Source organism: Megalops cyprinoides, chromosome 21 (assembly GCF_013368585.1).
Source record: "Megalops cyprinoides isolate fMegCyp1 chromosome 21, fMegCyp1.pri, whole genome shotgun sequence".
Lineage (NCBI taxonomy): Eukaryota > Metazoa > Chordata > Actinopteri > Elopiformes > Megalopidae > Megalops > Megalops cyprinoides.
Genome location: NC_050603.1, coordinates 24,866,356 through 24,885,428, shown reverse-complemented (window position 1 = coordinate 24,885,428; position 19,073 = coordinate 24,866,356). Strand labels below are relative to the sequence as shown.

General features: G+C 38.2%; 3 protein-coding genes across 4 annotated transcripts in view; all 3 read right to left on the bottom strand.

The window, feature by feature from the left end:
• Positions 1-7,291, bottom strand: part of samd12 (sterile alpha motif domain containing 12) — an 88,089-nt gene extending 80,798 nt beyond the window's left edge. The window contains exon 1 of one of the 2 annotated variants that reach the window (XM_036516267.1): positions 7,157-7,291. In XM_036516267.1, the coding sequence (XP_036372160.1) occupies positions 7,157-7,169 (13 nt within the window). In that variant the 5' untranslated portion in view covers positions 7,170-7,291. Of the gene's footprint in view, positions 1-6,395; positions 6,475-7,156 lie in introns of those variants that run through there. The other variant, XM_036516266.1, reaches the window with a different exon arrangement.
• Positions 7,292-10,441: 3,150 nt separating this feature from the next.
• LOC118796415 (zymogen granule membrane protein 16-like) lies at positions 10,442-13,704 on the bottom strand. Its single transcript, XM_036555277.1, has 3 exons — positions 13,650-13,704; positions 11,414-11,534; positions 10,442-10,766 (listed from the first exon to the last, which is right to left on the bottom strand). The coding sequence occupies exons 1-3, from the start codon at positions 13,702-13,704 to the stop codon at positions 10,442-10,444; spliced, it is 501 nt and encodes a 166-aa protein (XP_036411170.1).
• Positions 13,705-16,612: 2,908 nt separating this feature from the next.
• Positions 16,613-17,737, bottom strand: LOC118796414 (zymogen granule membrane protein 16-like). The gene is made up of 3 exons (XM_036555276.1): positions 17,686-17,737; positions 17,217-17,343; positions 16,613-16,973 (listed from the first exon to the last, which is right to left on the bottom strand). The coding sequence occupies exons 1-3, from the start codon at positions 17,735-17,737 to the stop codon at positions 16,613-16,615; spliced, it is 540 nt and encodes a 179-aa protein (XP_036411169.1).
• Between the last annotated feature and the right edge of the window lie 1,336 nt (positions 17,738-19,073).

Here is a 19,073-nt window from a genome sequence, read left to right as displayed (position 1 = left end):
TGCATATGACCACACCAGGAACTGTGGATAGGAAGAGTTGCCCTTTATCGGACCCTGGCTGCAAGAAAGAAAAGCACTTAAAAATGCCATGGTATCATTAAAAGAATACAGCATATTAGTCTGGCCAGGCCTGGGAGTTCAGTTGTCTAGTGCTGGCCCCATGCAAGCATTCTTTCCAGACAGGTCATGCCAGTCCACAAATGTCCCCCAGGCTGTCTAATAAACTAAACCACTTCACACAAATGTACTAACAATAGCCCTGTCAGTGACTGACTGATGACAATAAGCCTGAAAACCAGCAGAATGTTTTATTTTTTAAAACCTCCAGCAGCAAGCAATGAAAGACAATATAAATAGCATTTCTGTCCAGTAGACAGTAATGAATGGATGGAACCATAAGTATGTCACCAATGTCAGAACCTGCGGCCTCTGAGATCTTTTCCATCATACACACACTGCTTACTGATGTGGGAAATATGTGAGTGTGAAAACAGGGAAGTGCAAACTGTATGTACACCTCTGTATGTGCAACTACGTGAAAAACAAAGTCCAAACATCTTTTTATGATGTAAAATATAATTCTTTATGCAATGTTTCATTGCAGACTCAAAGGTGTGTGTGTGTGTGCATACATGCATGCACGTACTTGTGTATGTGTGTGTGTTTGAAGGCAAATTGTCACTGTAAAGTGACACACAACTATCACTACAGAGCAGCCTTAAACAATGCCCTTTGGGCACAGACCTATATTTGGTACATAGAAACTGCAAATCGACATACTGCCCCAAATAGCTTCACCTAGGCATTCTTCCTCAAAATATAATTTTATTATTAGAAATCTAAAAATCATTTCACATTTTTTATTTACGGTAAGGTGAGATTTCTTTTAGCTGACATCTGTATTTGTTTGGATCCTAATGATGGTCCTCCTTGTCAATGTCAATACTAACCTTTAATCATCTCTTCCCTGGTTTCCACTGGTTAACTACTTTCATTGCTGTTGAGTCACTGATAGTTTTTTTCCCCGTTTTAGTGAATAATCTGCATTGTGGCTGTTTGCCCTCTCATTGTACACAAGATTTTCTTTTATTATTGAATTGTTTTAATTGATTTTCAAAAGGTTGAAACAACAATGGACACAAAAACAACACAAACACTAAGTGCACATTTAAAGAAAAGGAGAAAAAATTGGGGGGGGGGGGGGGGGTGGGGGTGTATGGAGTGTACTGTCCTGCGCATCTTCTATCTGTCCTTGCTGCTTGATTAAATCAGGTGTGCTCAGCTAATCAAAAGTGTCACTGATGAGTTCAGTCAGGTAGGTAGAGCAAAGACAGGCAGAAGATATGCAGGACAGTGGGCCACCAAGAATAGGATTGAGAAACACTGATTTAGAGTCAAACTCATACTCAAAGTACTGTAGGAAGGGTCGCCACACCTTAAAAAACTTTTGAGTTGAGCCTCGAATTGACTGTTTCAACTTCTCTAGTTTGAGATGTGTCATCACCTCCTCCACCCACTGCTTATGTGTTGGGGGCAGTGCTTTTTTCCATTTTTGGAGGATCAATCTTCTAGCTAAGAGTGTAGAGAAGGCAATAGCTTCGACCTGAATTGCAGACACAGTTGTCCACCGGAGGGACCCCAAACAGTGCAGTCAGTGTATTTGGGTTGCCTTTTTGCAGGTGTAGAAAAACTACATTTTAATTGATCAATAAATCCATATTCTAAGCTCTGTAAGGTTCTTCAACATCTCAGCATTAATATGCATTTGAAGCACTGAAAATGGGAAATTGTCAATAAAATGAAAAAATGGAATAGCATTCAGTCCATTACAGTGTCCCTAAAGACAAAACACCAGCTTGCTGTGCTTAAAGACATGCTACCTAGTAGAAATTCCCCTGACATTTACATGTATTTTCAGACATGGCTACCTCACCGACTGGCCATGTCAGCTGCTAATTGATTGTGGGTATAGAATTAGTAGTCAGAATTTAGATAAAAACCAAGGTTATGAAGCATTCATCCCTAACTCCATTGGCAACTCAGCGTGAGTAGGAGTCCTCTGTAAAAAATGACATCTCTCCCAAGAGCAGTGCTATGAGCTTCTCTCATCCTCTGTGCCAGTAACCTGGAACCTCTGGGAGATAATCTTGTCCCTCGTCAGAGCCTTTTGGCTCATGGGCTGAACTCCCACTTGGATCATACTAGTGACCATTACAATGCTATGATGCCTAGTCCTTACCCTTTGCACGTATGCTATGTGGAACCGATCCACTTCACAATGTAGTACAAAATAAATGTACGCCTTCATCAAACAGATACAGAGTAGGGAGCTTTAGAGTTAAATGGCTTTCAGCTCTAATACTGTTCATGTAAAAGTGCATTACTAATACCCTACATGCTATGTGTCAGCTAAACAGGATCTGTGAGGATACATTTACCTCACTGCCATGCTCACGGTAGGACATGACCCATCAAAAAACATACTTCTTTCCCTTTCAGAATTCCAGAAAACTGTATTTAAATCAGACCATTGACAACTGTATCTTAGAGTGGTTCTTAACTCAAAGATAATTACCACAAAATTGCAACTAGCCCGGGCAATTATTTATTTTAACTGCAGGCTAAAATAGCATGCAGCATGCATCAACTTCAAGCAGGCTCCTACTGGAGACCAGTGCGCCATGTCTGTTTCTGAAACATCACAGATCACTTTACGCCTCATTAGCTAAGAAAATGAGAACTATTAGTACTACCTAAAACTTACATGAAATGATTAATAAATGGCTACAAAATGTGGCACTTCCATTATAAAATTCATGAATCAAATCATTGGACTGAATTACAGGTTGGCCTATGAACTTTCACATTCATTCAAATACTACGAATTCATTAAAACAATGGAATACCATTATAAATGGAATATTCTTTTTCTCATCCACTGTAACATTTTTAAATGAAGAAAGTTTAGATCACCATGGTGATGATTTACAGTACCTCAGCTTTAACATTTATCTTGTATATTATGTAGTGATGACTGGCTAGAGACTGCTTCATATATTGTATATATAAATATAAAATTGAGTTTTATGGCATATAAACAGGAGAAGAAGCAAAAAAATAATATTTAAACACTCATGGCAGGAGAATAGGCAATGCAGAATTAAGGCAATTGCAAAGGCAGCCACAAAAATAAACCAATAAATAAAATAGTAAAAATTATGAACTAATAATGAAACACTTTACTGGACACATTTAACTGTCAGTCCTGTTCACTGCCCCATGACTATGTCCATTTGTTTGGTTTGTCACATAAAAAATATGATTTATGCTTCAGCAATCACGCTGATTTAACTTCAGCTACATTAGTCGAAGAAAACCACAATCAATGCTGTGTATGCAAAGCAGAGATTGAGATTTTGCGACCCAAATTAAGAGCAGGGAATGGCTGTATTGGTATAGACAGCCAAGGACATGTAATGTGAACATGACACACTTTCCTATACTTCTGCACCTCCTAGCAAATGTAAGGCAGTAACTGGCAAAGCAAGATCTTACAATTATACACTATTGTGTTACTTTTTTGCTAAACAATAGTTATTAACATTACAAAACTCCTTGCTACTATATACAATATTTTATAAAATTAGGAATATACATATATGGAATATATATATATATATATATATATATATATATATATATATATATATATATATATATTTGTACTTAAATTTAAAGAACAATGCTGCTGTGGAATTTGAAAACTGAAAACTGAAAACTAAGTAGGTGGGTAACCAGACTTCGTCTGACCATGTGGTGAGAAACAACCTATCCATTTTTAATTTTTGGAAGCAATTCTCTTGTAACTGAAATGTTTTCATGTTTTAACTGCACAAAGGCAGACCTGTGAACTAAGACAGCATCAGTGCTGAGAGGCTGATTCTAATTTAAGTGGATATGTGTTCAGGATAACTGTCAAATAAAGTTACATCCTCTGCCTCTCCTATCCGATTAGTCACTGCCTGCCACCAATGTCACTTCCACCAGGAAAAAGTTTCCACTGCCACATGCTCAGTGGAGAGGTGACATTATGTAGGGGCAGCAGTGTAGTGTAGTACTGAAGATGCAGGGCTTGTAACCGAAAGGTTGCTGGTTCAGTTCCCCACAGAGGGGGTACCCTCGGCCACAGCACCTAACTAACAATTGCCTCAGTAAATATTCAGCTATGTGCACAGATATCCCCCTGGCATAAACAAAAACTGACCTGTTGCCTCTCTGTCTGTGGACAGGCAAGCTGCACTATCCCAATGAAAATTAAGTCTAATATCTTATACTTCATCACTAAAATGCATCTGCACTTCTCAAACTTTGGTCCACTTAGGGATACATAACATTTTAGTACAATAATGATGTGCATTGCTGTGTGACAGGCAGACATCAGAGGACATAAACACTCAACTGACCTCCCAGGAAAAGGACACACATTATTCAGCAACAATGACTGACAGAGCGACATCTTACAAAAAAGTGGTAAATTACATGGGATGAACTCCCTCAGGGTGGCGTGAACTGTCACACTGTAATTAATACTTTGAAAAATAGCTGATGGGCAAGCAGGGGCTATGGCATTGGTAGGCGAATGAGTCCATTCTTTCATTTACTTAAAATCATTATGGTCCTGACTGTAGCTGTCCTGGAGAGAAATCGCATGTTATGATATCAAAATGTTTATCTAAATGAGTGCAAAACAGGGAAGAGGGAATATTAACCTCCTAGCTACCACAGCCATTACGGGAAAGCAAAAAGAATTACAAGCTTAACATACAAAACTTAACATACCCACACAAACCTTTCCTCAGGCCAGCTGAACTAATGTGTAAGTCTTGCTCGTTTGCCAGTTGGAAAGATTACTTGGGTGTATCTACACTAAGGGGTGTGAAAAAATAATCTGTTTGGTTTGTGAGGGAAATTAAATTTAGAATTTTGAACAATATAGGCCTCATAGTCTCAATACTAATTTGGGCAGGCAATTGTTTTAAGGCAGAATTTAGAAGAAACTGTCAAGTTCTTTACTGTGCAGTGCTACTTAATGTGTATATTACTAGTAGTGGTAGTACTATTAGTAGCATGAAGTGAGGAGATGATAGGTATAGAGATTGACTCTGCTGTCCTCAATCAAACACTAAGGTGTGATTAATGGGAATGATCAGGATTTAGTTGTAGGCAAGATTACCATCATTAAACATTCAAGTCAGAATGACCAACATCTTATGTATTTTGTCTTCCTTCTTGCTGGTACAATGTAGCTCCTGTCTACAGTGTGCAGGAGAAGAAAACATAAAGAACTCCAGGCCAGGTGTAAAACATAATAAAAACACCAACTGTACATTTGGCAATACCTTCCCCATCAGTCAGCACACTGACTAGGAGCATAAGAAGCTATGCTATACTGCCCGTATCAAAATGTGTAATTAAGGATACATGCAATATTGAATCAGTACCTTTGGAATAGCTCCCCATTTCTGTCCTGCTCAAAACCATGTTTCCATAAAAAGCATAACCCAAGATCCATTCTTCAAGACATAATTGCTGTTTACAAACCTAACAGTTGTTAGGGTAAAAAATCTTGTAAGAACATACTGTCTAGTTCAAAGTTCATTATTGATTTGTTGGCAGAAATGTATCATAATAATAATAACAATAATAATAATAATAATAATAATAATAATAATAACTTTTGGCTCCATAAGAATTTATTTTCGAGTGCCCTGGCCACCTTTACTTAAAAACGTAGAAACAAAGGTGTCTTCACTGATTGTTGCCACTGGTTATGAATAATAATCGCGCCCTCTCCTTTTTCACATGCGGTGTACATGTACTTAGAACTAAGTGTAATTCTTTATATTCAATTACACATTCTGCAGCGTAGATATCAGATAACAGCAACCCTGTGCAATATATCTGAGGAACATCTAAAACATTATTACAAAACTAGCCGTTTTATTGTGTGATTAACCCGATCGTGAAAGAGTGCTCTGCAACTGCTGTTTGGAAATAAACTGTGTGCTGATACTACCCAATAACTCTTTAGTTTGTGTCGTTAATTTTTGAAAAAAAAAGTGCGTTGATGAAAACCCAACAGTGGTATTCCAGTACGACTCGCGCTGTCCGTTAGGATAGAGAGAAACTGGTTATTTCCCTCGCATGTCATACCCTAACTGCCCCAGTGACCTGTTGTTGTTATGATCACGATAGCAATATACTGGTCATACTCCCGCTCGCCCTTTAACTATTGATGCAGTAACCTTACAGTGCATACGTACTGGACGTGACTGACTGCAAGAGCGAAACTATTAAGGGTGTACAACAAATCTTCCACCACTCGCTGAACCTACCTGTCATCGGGCAGGTCCACACCATCCCCCCAATAAATGCACACGGTCACTCAACAGATTGAAGAGACTTCCCTTAGCCTCCAACAACAGCAAAGATTTGCCTAAGATCTGAGAAACGTTCTCATTTCCTTTTTGTAGTCCCGTGACCGGTCCTCGCCAGTTAAGACGGGATCATCATTCCAGAATAATAAACCAGAGAGATAAAACGGAATGCATTTAGGGGAAAGACCAACACACACAAATAAGGGCCTGAAGACTCTAGCGGTCAGAAACACAACTGATACCATAAACTTGCTTCAAAACTCTTATGAGTTTATTGCGGCCGAGAGGATTATTATGACTGACCACCTCTGTCACAAACAATCACAGATCCCCAATACGAGGAGAGAAGGAATCGGTGCGGACCTCTCCAACGCAAAGGCTGTTTTTACAGGTGCACGGGTTAATATCGCTCGTTCGTAATCGTTCGCTAGTGTGTCAATTACTTGCTGCTCTGCACACCAAATATCTCGATCTAACGACATTCTCAATAAGCGTTTTGTGTAAAACCCTTATTTTCCCCATATGACAGCATTGCTTTTTGAATGAAACTGCAGTTTCACACGTCCCTCTGATTGTATATGATATGCAGCGACTGCAACGACAGCCAATCACAGTCACGAAAATGTGCACTGTTTTTATGATGGTTGCAGTTTTAGCATCAGCACTGAGGAGAACAACTCCTATTTTTCCGTTTTTCAAAGAGTAAAAGAGTGGCTTACCTTCAACAGCCATTCTTTTACTGGTCCTTTAATTCGTTCATTATTAACGCAGCGGCTAAAATAATGCTAAACTGAATGCATTATTATTGAATGCGCTACATATTTTCGCCTTCCAGCAATTGCTGCAGACAGCTACCGACAAATGAACAGCAACCGCAAAAAGGAGAGTTGTTTTTTACACTAAGAATTGTGGGGACTGTAGTTAGCTGGACGGGTTATGGAAGACTAGTATGTGGGACGGGAGGGTCTGTTTCCTTTTCTTTTTTTTCCCTCTTCCATATCTGTGCGACAATATAATTAGTGGCTATGAGATATAATGAATGCTGTAGAATATGTATAATCTAAGTACGACAGTAAACAGAAATCTATATCACATGACCTGAATTTGTGGTCACTAACTTTTTTTTAAGATTTAAATTTTTATTTTTTTTAAAGATTTAATCTTTTAATCCTAATCTGTTGAATGACAGGATATATATTATAGATCTCGCCATACATTTCACTTCACTTTTGTTAATGAAAATTTTCTTCATGTTTTTAGCTTGCTTGCTCGCTTGCATGCTTTCTTCAAGTGAACAGGTGTCACTGCCTGCATGTCTGGCTGTGACGTTGAGCACAAGGAAGAAAGAAACAATGCATTGAAAGTAGAGTTTACCATAAATGTTTCATAACTTTCTTCCTCAAGAATGGCATGCATATTATGACGTGAGCAGGAATGAGGAAATATAAAAAGACAGTGTAGGAGGTGCGACGCTGCCAGCATTCAAGTCGCGTGCCAGTCCTTTTCAGACCTGTCTCTCAGTCTTTTTGTCTGACGATAAATCAAATCGTAAGACGTCAGAATGCGTAATAACTCTTGTGTTGGAGCGAAGTCTGGTTTTCAGGAAGTCTATTGTTCAGGCGTTAAAGCGCTCCACCCTTTTGATTTGATTTCCCCAGCCGTCAAATTTTTCTGCGCAGCTCACGTGATGTAGAAATCTATGCTCAGTTAAACGTACTGTATATCGGTGACTTCCGTCTGTAGCCACGTTTGGTTTAGTCTGAAATCCTCTGTTCTTCTGTATACTTCTCTCGTACTAATACACACACGCCCTCGCGGGCGCGCACATATCAGTCGTGCAAAATTTCATTCAGAGTCATTCCATATCAAATCACCCAGTTTGAGAAAAAATCCCCTGGTCACCCTCTCATATTCCCCTGAAAAAAATCACGGGTGCTCCTATACCAAACCTGTGGAGAAATCCCAAATATTAGGTCTGTATCTCTCATAGTTTTGAAACTACAGACCTTTGAAACTTTAATTAATTTTATGCATTTTTTCCGAACGAGCCTTTCGGTCCAACTTCTGACATTCATAGCTCCTATGGCATGTACATCTTTGAAACTTTGTGACTAGGGCTAACTTTTTCTGTAGAATTAAAAATGTAATCAGAGATGCAGAGATACAGACCTAATATTTGGGATTTCTCCATAAGTTTGGTATAGGAGCACCTGTCAATTTTTTCAGGGGATTCTGAGAGGGTGACCTGGGAACCTCTGGGTGATTTGATATGGAATGACCCTTCATCACAATCTTGAGCTTCTACAAATCATATTACACATCCATTATTGACATGTACTCAATTGCCAAGAAGAGTATGCAATAAACCAGTTAGAAAAATACTTTGGAGACAAATTCAAAATGAAAAGTAATGACCTCAAAGAAAGTGTGAGAAATGGAGGATTATTATACATATGACTGCCATTCCACACTGCCTGCATGAATCTGATGCATCATCTGCAAGTACGATGCCTATTTAGAAATCATTAATGAGACTATGCTTTGTAGTTAGATGACACCAAAAATCGAGCTTTGCTGGCATGCTCATAATTAGTCTTGTTGGTTCTGAAAAGATGAAGTTCATGTTGAGAAGAATAAATGTAATTCCACCTAAAGTAAAATATGGCTGTTTTACTTTAGGTGGAATTACATCATCGGATCCCATCCCAGTGCCTTTTTAAACACCAGGGGGAACATGGGTTCAGATGTATACTGTGATATTTTGGTTAAAAATGTGAGGCTTGGTTGAAAAATCACACAGCATGATAATGATGCAATGAAATCATTCAGAGATGGCAAAAATCAGCCTTTTGGATGGACCATGGCAATCTCTAGACCTAATTCATACACTGTAGAACACCTGTGGTTTGAAATCCGCTGTTCAAAAAGCATTTTACAAAGCACAGTGCCACCAAAACAATCTAAAGGAGCTGGACAAATTCTTCTAGCAGTGGAAATGTGCCTGGGATGTGCCAGAGTCTCATAAATACAGGAGGCACCTTTTCAGTGTCAGAGGAGGATGCCAAAAACAGTCACTGTGTGAATAGATGTAATCGTTTTATTTTGGAAAAAATATTTGCAAAAAGTGTTGTTGCTCTGTGTATTTGTGGTAAAAGCAAAATTTGACATAATTTCTTTTTTTTTTAATATGTGAGCAAAACAAGTGACTGATTGCCCATGTTTATAATGTTATGCTATATCATGCTATAAAGTGTATGTTTGTGTATGTGTGTGTGTGTGTGTGTGTGTCTACAAAGTTGTTATTTTTCCATGCAACTTCAAAGGCAGGCAGAGTGGGTTTAGTGAACAAACAAAAGTATCTTGTTACTTTGTTTTGCATATCAGTTACTTATGTGAAGGTGGCTGCTCTGTGTTTTTATCTTAAGTACTGAAAGTGGGTCTATGGCTGTTTGACCCGAAATGCTCGTTCTTCAGCTCGTTCTTCAGTTTCAGTTTGTACCTACCCTTTATGTATCATTAGGTCCAGTATTTTTCTGTCTCAGTGTCTTTGGCAGTTTGTACATACCTTGTGTGTGTGTTTATATATTTCATATATGTATTTTATATTTATTTTTAAACAAGAAGTCTTCACCTTGCTACCAATGTTTAGCTATGTCTCACTTTCACTTCTCAGATACCATGTTAAAATTATGAACATACAGTTACTATTTGTAATATCACAAGTTATTTTCCTGGAAACACATATTCATGATTTTGCATGTAATCAGTTAATTAATTAAGAAAGTGACATTCTGCGCTAATTGTACAGTTTGACAAGAGTTTTATTTTTTCAACAAAAAAAAAAAACAGCAAATGAGTAATTTGTATTTAGAGGGCAGAAGCAATTACACTAAATGCATAATTGGGGATTCTATTTGAAAGAAAATATCAGAAATGGGAAATATTACTTTTTAGAAGAAAGTGCATTTTAAAGCAAAGCATGAAGTGCTGGAGAAGGTTTCCTTTCATGTGTGCATAGTGGCGTTTTCCATGCTGTAGACCATCCCCCAGTGCGCACCAATGGAGGTGATGCCCCCATGGACACGGCCACTGAGGAGGCGGAGCTCACTCCCACTGTGGGTGGGGTAGAAGTTGAAGGACCACCCAGACGGCGCTCCAGCAATGAGAGATCGCCCTCTGTTGGTGACGAACATCAACGACTCGATGTAGTGTTGGTATTTCCCTGAAACCTGGATGATGGCCTCACCCTCAAACAGCATCATTTCCAGCTCTGTGCCGTATGTGTTACCAATCACAGGGGTCCAGGCATAGTCATACCTGAACTGGAACCTGAAACATGTTAGAAATGGTGGTGATTTTGCATGCTGTGTCCAGTGTTCTGTCTACCTGACACTGCTTGATAAACTTTCAAATTATATGAGTATATTTATACAAAAACTTATGTATAGATATTATTTTTCCCCCTTTTCACACTAACTTTGAAATAAATTTGTCTTAAGCTCACCTCCCCACTATACTGTGCTGGAGTACTGAAGTGAGGCCAGTTTAATGCACTTGCCCACAGGAATCGGTTATCTTTTTCACCTCAGCGACTCACAGAAGCTTATGAGCACTGTGACGAGGAGCCCTGGTAAGTGCAAACCCACCCTACCCTGGAAGAGTGGAGCCAAAGGCGCTCTGCCACCGTCGACTGCCAGCCACTGTTGTCTAGTGACAAAGTCCAGGCTCTGACCTGTGGTGTGTTACGCAGTCAGGCTCAGTGAGCACTAGTAGTGAATGCCTTTACTGACTAAGCCACTTCTATTTAACACTCTTCAGTGTGGAATACTGTTAATGAGCCTTAGTAACTTAGAACTGCCTTAGTAACAACCTAGCTCTGTAAGTAGATAACATATAAAAACTGTTAAGCTATGTAAGTTGTTCTGTATAAGAGTGTCTGCCGAGTAACTGCAGTTGTAGTATGTAATGATAGTTACCCCCGGATGTAGGAGCTGTCCCACACCCTCACTGCGGTGATGCGTCCCTCCCCAGTGGTTGCGTAGGGGCTCCCACTGCCAGAGCCCACCGACGAGGAGTAGGAGTAGTACTGTGGCAGTGCTGGGGAAGAAGCCCAAACAGGGTGACTACACTGGAGCGGCCACTACCATGAGCATGTGTCCCACACTTAGTAGACAGGATTCTGACTCCTGGCTTTGCACTCTCCAACTGCTCACAAATTCAGTGGAGCAAGATGTCCCATTTTAAAGACCTCAAACAGAAAATGTGCTGTTGTTGTCTTTAAAAAGAACTGTTTTAAAGAACCCAGCAGATGTAGTTTGACGTCAGACGATTCATTTTATACCAGGAACATGGATTGTTTTCAGTATTTGCTCTAAGATGTATTTGTTTTCTGAATATTGTAATGCAAAATCCAGCAAATTGGACAAATTTGGAAGTGAAATGTGAAGTGAAATATATCTGTAATGTGTTCATTTGTAATGAAGATGGATTTCTGAGCAGAGTGACTGTGATACTTTCTGACAGTATGGAGTCTTGATGTATGGACAGTAATGACACAATATACTTACTGTAAGTTATACAAACAGTGAACAAACAGCAATGTCAGATTTAGCAGTATCACTGTCATAATGTTAACTTTCTAATTTTGTATTATGTGGCAAGGTAAAGAACAAATAATACACAACTCCCAAACTGATACTTTGAGTGAGCCTTATATTTGTGTTGTATCTTGTTTTATTTTTCTTTGTTATTTTGTTAAACTTGCATCATTGTATTGAGTTTTCAAGCATAATACATTCAAGGATGCATTCTGAACTATAACCACAGTAGCACCCTGGATATAAGTGGTTCAAATACAGTGGCTTAGAATTTAAAATTTGTACATTTTGCTCTATATCTAATCACTGATATCATATTTTAACTTGATATAAACATAATGCTAGGTCAGAGACATTATTTTTGGTCCACTGAAGATATTTTCCCCTTTGTTTTCTCATTCCACCACTCAGTCATGTCCCACTGTGATCAATTGCTCTCTACTGCCAACATATCCTCTTCCCTGACTGCATCTGTGGAGTCAAGCTGCTGTTTTTACCAGCTTTATTTTGCATTTATGCAAATAGTTACACACATATAAGCAGAGTAGTATTGAAATGCCTTTCTTTATTATTGATCTTTTAATAGCCATGGGACTGCTGAAAGTAGCAATTTGCAATTGAATTGACATAACACTCTGGTTTAAGACCATGCCATTAACAAGCTATCAAATATGGGACAGTCTAATATCCTGAGAAAACTACACTGCCAGATTTGGCAGACTTGTTTTCCATTTTACATTTTAAAATGTTTATATTTTAAACCTTTTCTTGTTATGAAGTACAACAAGATTTATGCAACCAGGCTAGTTGTATTATGTCATCATTCAGTTCAGCTCAATTCAATAAATTTTATTAATCCTGGAGGGGAAACGGATCTCTCGGACCTGCCTTTTCTCAGTACTGGCTCCACATTGGTGGAATGAGCTTCCTGGTGAGATTCATACAACACACTCCCTGGGTGGTTTCAAGAGAAAGCTGAAAACTCATCTTTTCAAACTGTATCTCTAGTATACTTTCCTCTATATCTACATCTATCTATCCTATCTATCGCTATTTTCTATAAAAAGCACTGTACACTAGTTTAGTACTTAACATCTTACTGACCTCTTGTAATACTTCTCGATAACTACTCTTGGCATAGTGATGCACTTATTTGGAAGTAGCTGTGGCAAGAGCACCTGCAAAATGACGTAATGTAATGTATTGAATTGACCTACAGTGTTTCAGTGCAGAGTTGGAGGTCATAAACCATTTATAAATCCACCTCATAAATCTGTGTATATTTGGTACATTTATTTATTAATTAGAATGTTCATTTTAACTACCATTTACCTGAGGAAACAAAGCATTAATTTTTAGACGTCCTTTATTGAACTGTTACCTATTTTATTGAGGTATACCACTTTTATTATTGAAAGCTGAAATAAACGAAGCATGTCATATATGGAATGAAAAATGTCACTTTTTCCCACATATCCACAGATTCATTATTCAAACTGATAACCAAACCCACAAAGCTGAAAGACTGAGTTCTGTTCATACACACATATTGAAAGTACAATTTAAAAATAGTGAAATAAAATAAAAGAACATGCTAAACGAGGAGTATACTTACAGCTAGCCCGTACGGAAACCAGGAGACAGAGGCACAAAACCAGGATGGAGAGCATGGCGCTTGAGACTGGAAAGAAAAGTTTGTGATTGACTGAAGATGATCACTTCATAATTCTCCAGAGACACTTTGATTAAATATATATAAATATTTCTGATGAATGCATCCAGAGGAATGTTCAAAGAATCAGGCAGCAATTATAATCATGACAGCAATTATAACAATTTAACACAGATTCATGTGTCGTTTGAAATGCAAATGATCGTGTTAGTAAGCAGGATTATTATTCACTTAATGATAAAATTGGTCTTTGGTATACTCAAATGTCAAATTAATTCATACATTTCTGTCTATAAATGTGAGAGATATATAACTGTGCATTTTTATGCAAGACAGGATTTTGTTCGATTAAAAAATAATATGGAATATTCTCTTTCTGATTATTGATGTTGATTATTGATGTATTGATGTATTCGTATTTGCTGTGATATTAAGTTTCATATAGGATATCAGATCATCAATATTTAAAGCTGTGAATACAAAAATCATGGAAACTATGCATGTACGGGTGGTAACCCTAGGAATAACAATTTTATTTGACATTTGAGAAATATTGCACAAATTTCAGACATCAGCACTGCCCATAAAATCAACACTGCCAGCAAGATACTGTAACATGTAAAATACCACTAAATAAAACGGCACACAATGTCTAGGCTCTGAGTGACTTAGTGAAATGATCATTTTAATTCTGCATTTAATCAGGTCGTACAATACAGTGATGCAACCATGATTTCTGTAGTGTCAACTAAGTCTACATCAAGCTGAAAATATTATTATATGTTTCATACAGTATGTTCAGTGACAGACATGGCATTGCTTGTATTTTGAGACACTACGGCTGACAACTGCAGTAAATGAGGAGTCCATAGCAGTCTTTCTTGGTCTACAGCAGTCACTGATTTCTAGTGCAGCCTGACAATTTCAGTAAATGGCTCCTGCCAACTATTCACCTAGGGAGTACTTACACTGTATTGCATAGTGTTCAACCACAAACCTGTAGCACGATTCACCATTTTGACACTAAAATGTTCAATTTTAGTGTCAAAATGGTGCCAATTTTGTGCCTTAGGTTCATATTACTTTGTCAGAACTTTGTAAAAATCTTGCACACCTTATATACCTGCTCTCAATTCCTACTAGTTACATCAGGTTTCACATTTACAAGAATACAAACCAATCCTCATATAATAGACAACAATTTAAAGAGTATAACCTGCAATTTCTTATTTCCAGTAGTTGCCAGATGCAAGCATTTGCCATCTATATTAAATTACACTATATTGACCTAACTCACCAGTTGAAAGCAGTGTTCCTGTACATCTAAGAGGAGGTGAGTGGAGAATGGTGATTTCTTTGCTCCTTTGTGAGTAGTTATTTATACAGGAAGAGATGGTTGATTTGCATGGTTCTGGTATGCTGACCATTCAAAACAGTTTGTTGGTAAACTGCACCACAGACAGGTGTTCTCCACATTTTTTTTTTGAATGGTGCATCCTTTTGGACTACTGCCAAAACAGTAGATATGTGGATACGCTTCTCATAAGGAAGCATAGAGCATTGTTGTATCTGGGAAGTATTTTGGTTATACAATGTACAGTATTATTTTAGCAGAATTCATGTCAGATGATTATTTCATCAACATCAATATCAAAAGAGTTGAATAAACAAGTTATTTTATTTTGATTTTTATTTTTACAAATGACCTGGACAAACAGGAAAAGAAGGTCAAAATGAAGTTCAGCAGCAGGAGAAGTGAGAATATCTCCACCATTGCATATTTGTCTCATCAGACCTTCATGTCATACCTGTCTTTTACCCTCTATACATTTTAGAGAAGTAATAAGACTGCTACGCTCAACAACAAAAACAGAAAATGCAGGAGAACATAATGCACCAACATCAACTTGTTCATTTCTTTTAATCACAGTTGTTCTCAGATTTAAATTTATTTCAGTTGTATAAATTTAAGAAACAATTCACACACCTTTTTGTACTCTATAGATTGAAATTTCAAATATTAAAGAAAAAACTTTCTAAATATGAAAAAAGAAATCTCTATTTCAAGAGTAAATACATAATTTAAAATAAGAATTTGACATAAATTGTTAATCTGTTTCCATAATTAAATAGTTTGGAAAGTTAAAGACAAAAGTGTCTTAATTCCATATTTTCCATATTTTCTGCCAGACATGGCATTTAAACATTGCTTGATTTTTCTTCTTCTTTTTTTTTTTTTAAATTTAAACCAAGTACACACCTGCCAGAAGCATCTCTTCTTACACCTTGGCATCACCAAATCTTTCTCAGTCAGACATTGTTTACCAGTAAAGGACATTATTTCAGAAAGAATTATTTCAGAAAGATCCAAAGAATGCTGTGAAAGGACATTTTCTGAAAAAATATGTACAGCTACACTGCCACTGCTCTGTTCTGTAAATAATAAGTGGCAGAAACAGTCTCAGTCTTGTAAACTGCATGCAAAGTTCTACTGTTTGCTTTGGATTGTTAACTGCCATCTGGGTTGAAAGATTGTGTTGACTTTTGCCCCTTACTCGTCATTGGATTTGGCATGCTGTCACAGAGAGTTATTTTGATTGGTGAAATTCTTATGTTGTGGACTTGAATTTTGTGGTCTTTATAAAATGGGTGAAACATATAAATGTATGAATAATTGCTTGACTTCAAATAACAAATCAATGACAAAGCATCATGTTTTTGACTGAATCATTGGTTTATTGAATTGGTTTGCACAGTAGAACAAGAAGTGAAGTCTGCAGCTACAGCTACATTTTCTGCTCATTGAAAATCACTTCAGTTTTTGTGAAAAGGAATGAGGTTTTACTATTAATAAAAAAAAAGATTTTTTCTGTGAATGGCAAAATGCAGCGAGACATTAAAGAGGATTATGTAAGAGCTGGCATGGTATTGTTTCCCATCATGGCAGGACCTGATGGCATGTCATCGACCATTGCCCAGTGGGCACCCATCGAGGTGATTCCATTCCCGTTGAAACGCCCGCTGAGGAAGCGCAGTTCGCTCTCGCTGTGGACAGGGTAGAAGTTGAAGGAGGTTCCCACAGGCTGGCCTACAATGAAGGAGCGCCCTCTGCTGGTGACAAATACCAGCTGGTAGATGTAGTTGCTGGGGTTGTATTTTCCCGAGACCTGGACAATGGCCTCACCCTCAAAGAGAGACATCTCCAGCGGGGTGCCAACCTCACGGCCATAACGAGGGCTCCAGGCATACTCGTATCTCAGCTGAAATCTGAAAAAAGAAAAAACTAACTTGTGATATTCAATGCTGAATAAACTTTAAAAAAAGAAACACTTTGATCACATGGCATTTAGATTGTTCCAGTTAAGGAAGCCATACTATACTGTTCGTAGTGAAGCTAAAGAAAAAAAAGCATATGGAAGCAGAAAGCAAAGAAAGAGAATTATGGCCTTTTTAAGTGTTTGTGTAAAGGGGAACTGCTCTCAGCAGTGCTCCAGTGTAAGTGCAGTTTACCCAGTGATGTAGCTTCCACTGATCTCCCACACTCTGACTGCAGTGATGCGCCCCTCCCCATCAGAGGCGTAGGAGGTGCCACTGCCCCCACCCACAGCAGCTGAGTAGGAGTAGTACTGTGGCTTATCTGAGACCACAAACACAGAGTAACAGTCATTAAGTAGTCCCTCATAGCTGGTTTATTAAAGTAGGATTTCAGTTTTAGACTGCTATCAAGGGTGTCACTGGTCTCATTTGGGGAGCATGTTACCAGCTACAATGCTGGTTCAGTGTAACCAGAAAATAGAAACAAATCTATCTCTCGCAATATCTCTATCAGTATTTTCTTTTTCAATTTCCATATTATACTGTACATTTCAAAGACTTTGAATTTCTTTTACTGAACAAATGTATATATGATTATACAGTGGAATGAGTGTATATGACAGTGAATAAATAATTAATCCAATATGTTGCATTTGTTACTCACACAAAGCCCAGGAGCTGCCACAAAGCAGACACAGACCCAGGATGGAGAGCATTCTGCAATGTGAAAGCAAAAGGGGAAAAACATGGATGAGCTCCATCAAAGACAAATGTGGATAGCTGCACTGAAAATCAAGCCTTACACCACATGTAACATCGCCTGGACCAAATCTCAAACCCGGCACTGAAACCACAGGAAAATCATTGAGGAATGAACCAAAAAGCAAATGAGGCTGAAGACTTAGACATCTGTGTTTGCACAGGAGTAGAACTCTCTATTTCACCTGCACCTCAATAAGGTGTTCTATTCTCCAGAGAATGAGGTTAAGACTTGGGCAGCAGCGAACAGAGGGGGGACAGATATATTGTTCTTTGGCCCTGGTTCTTTCTGAGTGTGCTAGCAGGTTCAGTAAATGCCATATTTACTTTCATTTACTATTATAACCATTCCATAGCTATGCTAATTCAATGTTTATCATAGAAAGCACTAGTAGCTTTATAAACTTTAAAATTACCATTATGAGTTTATACAAAGTATAGCTAACAATAGCTTATTGTTGTGAAATTTTTTTCATGTTAGTTAGCTTGTGCATTGTCATTTTGTCAAATTAAAGATTGTAAACTTGACATTATTTATTATTTTAACTTACATTATTTTCTCCATCTAAGTTAGGACAGCTCACAGGGGCACCACCCACTAAGGGGGGCACTTAAACTGGGATAAAAAAATTTATTTTTATTTTAAATGACAACGCAATAGTAGAGGGAACAGATCACCCCCCCCCCCCCCCCCCCCCCCCCCCCCCCCCCCCCCCCCCACCCCCCCCCAACGTTGAGAAAGCATTAAATCCCCCTCCAATAATTTATGGCTTGCTCATAGAAGTCATGAAGATGTTTTATACAGGCTGTAAGGTATTAACTGTTATTTGTACAGGTCCTCAAAATTAATGCAATTTGCATGTCTGTTACAGATTGCTAGTTGGGTAAATGAATGCAGCATACTGTAACACTAGGCAATGTACATTGGGGGCAAGATTACAAGATGTGACTAAATCAATCTTACTAAAATTCGAGCGGTGATGCACAGGAGCACTACAATGTTTTAACCCAGACCTGCATCTAAGGTGTCTAAGTTCAAACTATTACAGTATTTGTTCTGTAATGGCTTTGTCCACCATGGCCAGCTTGGTCTGAGGACGGCTTGGTATGGTTCCATCAGTGGAAAAGTGGTATTATATGCCTATACCACAGGGCAATTTTTGGCTAGGGTTAAAAGCAGCCACATGCTAGTGAACTGCTATTATAAACATCACCGCCTCTGTTGCCATGTAATAGATCTCTTCTGTGAGATCATTCACTTTGTGTGAGCTCTGTGGTTTTTCTTGAGGATAT

Excerpts from the sequence above, each read along its gene's own strand:
- LOC118796415 (XM_036555277.1), bottom strand. The coding sequence starts at position 13,704 with ATGCTCTCCATCCTGGTTTTGTGCCTCTGTCTCCTGGTTTCCGTACGG. Across the intron at positions 11,535-13,649 it reads GGTTTCCGTACGGGCTAGCT|CACTGCCACAGTACTACTCC; the intron begins GTAAGTATACTC and ends CTTCTTCCCCAG. Across the intron at positions 10,767-11,413 it reads GACAGCTCCTACATCCGGGG|GTTCCAGTTCAGGTATGACT; the intron begins GTAACTATCATT and ends AACATGTTTCAG.
- LOC118796414 (XM_036555276.1), bottom strand. The coding sequence starts at position 17,737 with ATGCTCTCCATCCTGGGTCTGTGTCTGCTTTGTGGCAGCTCCTGGGCT. Across the intron at positions 17,344-17,685 it reads TGGCAGCTCCTGGGCTTTGT|ATAAGCCACAGTACTACTCC; the intron begins GTGAGTAACAAA and ends TTGTGGTCTCAG. Across the intron at positions 16,974-17,216 it reads AGTGGAAGCTACATCACTGG|ATTTCAGCTGAGATACGAGT; the intron begins GTAAACTGCACT and ends TTCTTTTTTCAG.